Raw genomic sequence first — 6,371 nt, 5'->3', positions numbered from 1 at the left:
AATCACTCATATTGACAATCGAGCAAAATATAGAAACTGCCTTCCACGAAGCACTCCGCCAAATAAAGTAAAGTGAATGAACAGCGTACTCAGTTATTCAGAGACACATAACACAGTGTAGGGTTGTACAGAAAAGTGGCCACATAGCAATCCAAGCTGTATTCACTGCTCCGTAGTACAGTAGTGTAAAATCAAACCACAATGCATTGCATGCCAAACAGCGTTGATAACATTGACATCATGAAAATTTCAATATTTAGAACCCAATTCGAAATTGTTTTATGAAGGAAAATGACAACAACAAAAAAAGATGATCATTTAATTCATGTTAATCAGTTTACTACGCTGGAAATAGTGTATTACTTGTTAAAGTTGTATCACTGAGTTATTCCTCGCAAATCAGTGCAGAAAAAGTAATTAAATTCTCCGTGTTTTGCTGTTTCTCTCCCTTTTTTTTCAAGCGAGCACATGAAGTTGAAACCTCCAAGTCGCAAATGTTCACCAAATGTATAGTTGAGAGTGTGGGAAACACAAAAAACAAACGGAGCAATCGGCCCACATGCACCTTGTGCGGTTTGCACTCATTTCCTCCATCCATACGTTTGTTACACTTCAACAATATTCTCTCAGCACCTCTCACACTAGGCATCAGTCACACACACACAAAGGCGCCCGGTTCCCACGGTGGTGGGGGCGGCCCGAGCCGCGTGTCAATCCGCGCACAGCGTCACCTCTTTTTACCCCCCCCCCCCCCCACCCCCAAAAAAAGAAAAATACAAATAAAAGAGGAAGTAGACCGCGACCTTTTGTTATGTCAAGACCCACTCAGTCTAGTCACTTCAAAACAACGGCAATATATCCGCAGTTTATGATTTAAGAAGCCGACTGTAATCTCCTGCGCGGCAGTTGTTCTAAATGAGGGGACAGACTTCCGGCTGGCGTTTGCCGAGCTTTTGTGGTGCCATTTGCTGCATTTGCCTCTGTCGTTAACTCACGGGTTCGTGTACACTGAACTATACTCCATTGTGCATTTTATTATCTTAAACTTTATGTTCAAAGAGGTGAGTAAATTGTTACTCAATTCCATGTGTGCTTTTGTGCAAAACGGTAAAATTGCCGGAATACGACAGCGCCTAAACGCGTCATCTCTCGTGGGAAAATGCTCGCATGTCAGCGCCCTTTATGATAACAACCAAATAGTCATATATTATAGCCATTTAGACCCCCGTTTCATTAAATGCCTTGTCTTATTAGCCAATTTGTTTATTTGAACATTTTTATTCACATGTGGTTTCTCCAGAGGCATCAGCGACTAGGTTGTATTATTTTGGGTAGATGTTTTAAAAACAATTATTATTTTCTCATGTATTCTATTTATTGGATTCATGGGGTTCAACAGAAATCATTGTGGCTAGTTTTATTATGACTATGTAGATGTATCGAACAGATCCCCGTGTCGTGTAATCGTAGCAATATTAGGAAGTTTTACACGACTTCCAATTGTCAAAAACATAATGATGGATGTGTGGATATGTGGATGATACCTCGTCGAACATGACTGCAAGTAAGATTTGGAGGTGGCGGGGGAGATGGGAGGGGGGGGGGCTCTGTCACAAGAAGGCCACGCCTCCCCCTGCCGCCTCCCCCCTTCCAGAGCCGGCATCAGCCTATAGCCTCTCCGGACTTCTGCCCATTCCTCCACATTAGTACCCCCACCCCCCTCCCCCCTCCCCCTGTATTGTCATGCAAATATAGGACGCGTAAAATATTCCCTCAGAGCGCAGGCACCAGCCATCCAGAGCGCACCGAGGACGCAGCAGGACCGCACGCTGGTGGAATTTGATCTTTTTTTTTTTGTTTTGGGGGGGGTGATTTTTTTGTTTGTTTGTTTGGGTTTTTTCCTCTTTAAATCGGCGTTCCGGAGCCGTCCGTCGCACAGGTAAGCCAGAAAGAACCATTCAGAATCCAACGTGTCAGTGCGTAAAAGTATTACGCACGCCTTTGGATGTGCTGGAATGCAGTCCCCTGTCTGATCTAGTTCGGACTTTGTCCGTGTGTGTGTGTGCGCGCGTGTTCCGCTTTTCCAGGCAGACTCTCGCATGAACAGCGGACGTGGACGTGGGGGAACCCAAAGGGGAGAGTGAACCGAGGCGTCCCAAAACACCGCATCATCCGCCGCTCCGAGGAAACTGTACGGAAGCCCACGGCATCACCCCACGCGGCCCTCGGGATCGTCTTACCTTGAGGATCTGTGTGTTTTCGCTCCTTGGGGATATACAAACAAGTGCGCGAGATTTTTTTTTTTTTTTATTTAGACAGGATTACTGGGTGCCCCCCCAATTCCCCTTTCCCTTCCCTTCTCCTCGTCCTCCGACGTAGCCATGAGCCAGGCGGACGTGTCCACATGCTCGGCCCCGCAGAGGGTGTTCCAGGAGGCGGTGAAGAAGGGCAACACCAAGGAGCTGCACTCGCTGCTTCAGAACATGACGAACTGCGAGTTCAACGTCAACTCGTTCGGACCCGAGGGCCAGACGGCGTTGCACCAGTCCGTCATCGACGGCAACCTGGAGCTCGTCAAGCTGCTGGTCAAGTTCGGCGCGGACATCCGGCTCGCCAACCGGGAAGGCTGGAGCGCCTTGCACATCGCCGCCTTCGGGGGCCACCAGGACATCGTGCTATACCTCATCACCAAGGCCAAGTACTCCTCTGGGGCCCGGTGATCGCTCTCTCCCAGCCTCCCTTCCTTCTTCCTTCTCTCTTCCTCTCTCTGCTGTGTGTCAGGTAAAAAAAAAAAAAAATGGCAACAACAACAAAAATACTTTCCTCTCCATTGTCTTGTTCATGTGCCAAACATCAATTGGGCTGCATTGGAATCTTTCAATAACACACACTTGGTTTGTTGGTACTAAAGCAGGGGTGGGGGACAGTTTTGCTATCAGTCCTCCTGGCGCTTTCTTAAATTGATGACGATGAAATTATCATTGGATATGCTTCGAATGCTCATGGCGGGCTGCTAAAGGGTCCGCAAGCTGTAGGTTGCCCACCCCTGTCCTAAAAGCTTTCCTCTTGAATGTGTCTACTATAGATGGTGCGTTCCACTCATTGTTTCAATCCCCCCCAGCTCCCCACCCATCTTCAATAATGCTCATTATTGTCCACTAAAATAACAATTTTAACGTTAAAGTGAATTTGGTGCACTTGATGCTGGAATATTTGAAAGGGAAAACACGCAAAGCAAGTGAACACGGATATATAGCTATATATTTGTTTTGAACTCAAAGAATGGCATTATGGCTATCTGACTCTTTTTTTTTTTAACCATCATGATTTTACAACAAATGGCTTCATTGTGGTTGTGAAGTACTGTAAACCATAGCTTTACATTGTTTCTGTCATTGTTTAGAGATACAAAACATTCAATCTGCCATCATCCACGCCGGCGTTCAACTATTTCAAGCCAATGGTTGTGTTGTTACTTTAGAGCAAAAAAAAAAAAAAAACAGCTGCTTTTTTTTAAGAAAATTGAAAAAAAAATTGGAATCACTTTATAAACTCGTTTCAGTATTCTACTAATATCCTCACTGTGAAAGCAGGCTGTTTTTTTTTTTTACATTTTTGTATTTATGAAGGTACATTTTGATTGAAAATGAGAAAAAATATTCTGAGAGTGACTAGAAAGCTGCTTCATTTAAAAAAAAAAAAAAAAAAGAACTGTCCCATGTGGAGGTATCCCCTTTGCGTGTGCCCCCTTTTCCCTAATCCCCCTCCTCCTCCTCTCCCAGCCCTCCCATCAGGATTGGTTGCCTTTTGCCAGCTACCTCGACTTTTAAAGTATTCTCATGTTTTGCTTATGCCAGTATGTTTTGTGTTTTTGCCCTCTTCCATTCTCCCCCCCCCCCAAAAAAAAAAAGATCCTGCATCCTCATTTGGGACAGTTTATTTGACACGACAACCAAACCAGTTCAGACAAGCTAAAAGCATCAGTGTGCCTTTCTGCGATCTCTCTCTCTCTCTTATTTTTTTTTTCTCGATGGGGTTTCGGGGTTTGTTTTCAGTCAAGACAACAAGTGGAATGGCTTCTTAATGCAGGGAGTTTGAATTGCACAATTCCGCAGAGCCTTGAGCACCTCTTGGCTTTGGATGGCATAGTTACTACTACTGACTTTTTAAACAACAAAAACACAAATATTGAATATCACACCACGTCGCATTGGCAGGACTCACAAAGAAATTCCTTTAAGTTGCCTGCGGCATTTAAAAAACAAAAATCAGAAAAAAAGTCATGGCACCCTAACAATTTGAATAAATGCTGCTTATATTTTGTCATAGTTCTTTTTTTTTCTTTTCAAAGGCTTCACAGCAGCTTCGTGGCAAGGGTGTGTGTTCTTTGAAAGTGTGTGCTTCTCACGAGGCCCAGAATAAAACACACACATGCGCACACGCAAAAAAAAAAAACCAAGCACCAGGAAACTGAAGCGATCGGATTGGTATCAGGCAACACATGAAATATGCATCGCTTGTCTTAAACTTGACGTTTCTTTTGTTTTTTTAATTATTATTATTTGGTTTCAATATTGCACTGATGACTGTTGTTGAAGTTGGCTTTTTAATTTGCCAACATTTAAGAATTTTTTTCTGGATAGAAAAAAAAAATCAAACACAGCAAAAATACTATTGTATAAATATGTGCTCCAGGTGGTAAATGTGCATGCGTGTTACTTGGTGGGAACGTGTTTTTCCAGCAAAGAATTGTTTGTGAGTGTGTGTGCCAACGCTGATGATGATGATGATAAAACTTGGGGCACTTTCTTTTCTGAAGGGCTGTCTTCCTGTTTTTTTATGAAAGGGGAATAATACATTTGATGGTAAGATCATTGTAACATGATTAAAAATTGCACGGTTGTGTGGTTGTCGGGCTTATCAGGGTCATAACATTTATGACGTAATGGGCTAGCCACTGGAGTGGTGTACATGATATGTGTTGTTCTTTTTTTTGTTTTAACGTGAAGAAAAGTGCTGAGTTTTTTCTTTTTTATTTTTGGAGGGGGGAAACAAGTTGTGTTTCCGTATTTTTTGCTTAATTTCAAGCAAGAGAAAACTGCCGAGTTTCCTTTTTCAGAATTTTATTTTGAATGTTTGTAACACTGTGATGATGACGTGATGTCACGTGGAGATGAGTGCTGTATTATTTTTGTACGTTTGTGTACAAGCCAGTAAAGAAAATATTAAACTCCGAAGTTTCCGGTGTGTACTTCTTTCTGTTGTCGTGCATCTGCAAAGGTACATACACCCACTGCATTTCCCACAGAAAGTATTTGAAAACCCCTCAACCCACCTTCACACACTCACACCATCCCTTCGCTCGTCTCCCTCCTTGTCTTCCAACCAAGTTGGGCCCGACCTGGTTCGCCATTGGCTTCTTTGTAATTCATCTGGCCTCATCCTTTCACTGCCGGCATAAAAGGGCCCATTGCATTGTGGGTAGGCTTGCTTAAAGAAGGCTTCCCCACCCTTGTGTGTGTTTTGAGAGAGCTGGTTTTATGTTACTCACACATACAGCGCCTTGTGTGCCCATCAAGGTTTTACACTTAACTAAGCCTTTCAGTCATTGTTTGAGTTGTTTGCTCGTTATAAAACAATACATTTGGAGTATTGGCATGTAACACAACTGAACAAAAAATATAAATGACCACTCATATTTTCCCTGCCATTTTTAATGAGGTAAACTCAAGCTCCAAGCTGGTTTCTATGTACACAAAATCCCTATTTTTCACAAATGTTCACAAACACATTACAAGGATATGTCCACAATTCCTGGAAGCTGAAAAGTTGTTGCAAGGCCGACATGCTCCCCGGGCATGTCACCAATTGGGCGTGTTTGGGATACTTTAAATCGTCTTACCTGAAAAAAAAAATATGTTCTGATTCCTGCCAGTTGTGGACCAGCAAGTTTGTGCAGCCATTGAAGACTGGAAAAACATTCCACGGGCCACGATTAACTACCTGATCAAATTTATGCAAAAGGGATGTCTTGTGCTGCTCAAGTCACACCAGATAATGACTTGTTTTATGACCCCCCCCCCCCCCCCCTCCCCAATCCACAGTGAAACTTCACATTTTATTTCAGGAACCTAAGGCATATTTTCAAAATTTAAGTCACAGGAACATTCTACCCCAGATTCATACTGGCACTACTCGTCTGGTCGTCATCCTCCATTAACCAGGAAATAGACCGCTAAAACCGCTGGCCGAGGTAAGCAGTCTAGTTATACTGTATATGATTGTTATAGAATTTAATGTAATAATGCTTTTCTTGACACAGAAAGAGCACAGTTTATACTCTATTGAACTCATGAGTCGGACTGAGACAC

The 6,371-nt window shown here is 43.1% G+C and overlaps 1 protein-coding gene across 3 annotated transcripts; it reads left to right on the top strand.

The window, feature by feature from the left end:
• Positions 1-1,799: 1,799 nt before the first annotated feature.
• On the top strand, positions 1,800-5,228 carry nrarpa (NOTCH regulated ankyrin repeat protein a). Of its 3 annotated transcripts, none has more exons than XM_061802113.1 (3): positions 1,800-1,939; positions 2,088-2,191; positions 2,316-5,228. In XM_061802113.1, exon 3 carries the CDS (start codon positions 2,382-2,384, stop codon positions 2,718-2,720), a length of 339 nt encoding a protein of 112 aa, XP_061658097.1. In that variant the 5' UTR covers positions 1,800-1,939; positions 2,088-2,191; positions 2,316-2,381; the 3' UTR covers positions 2,721-5,228. The 3 variants fall into 3 exon arrangements, with proteins under 3 accessions (XP_061658097.1, XP_061658096.1, XP_061658095.1); XM_061802112.1 differs by having other exon boundaries at positions 2,088-2,284; positions 2,380-5,228; XM_061802111.1 differs by having other exon boundaries at positions 1,918-1,939; positions 2,092-5,228.
• The last annotated feature ends 1,143 nt before the right edge of the window (positions 5,229-6,371 follow it).

This window comes from Syngnathoides biaculeatus, chromosome 17, assembly GCF_019802595.1.
Source record: "Syngnathoides biaculeatus isolate LvHL_M chromosome 17, ASM1980259v1, whole genome shotgun sequence".
NCBI lineage: Eukaryota > Metazoa > Chordata > Actinopteri > Syngnathiformes > Syngnathidae > Syngnathoides > Syngnathoides biaculeatus.
The sequence above is the reverse complement of the archived record's forward strand: the minus strand, read 5'-3'. Positions and strand labels throughout refer to the sequence as shown.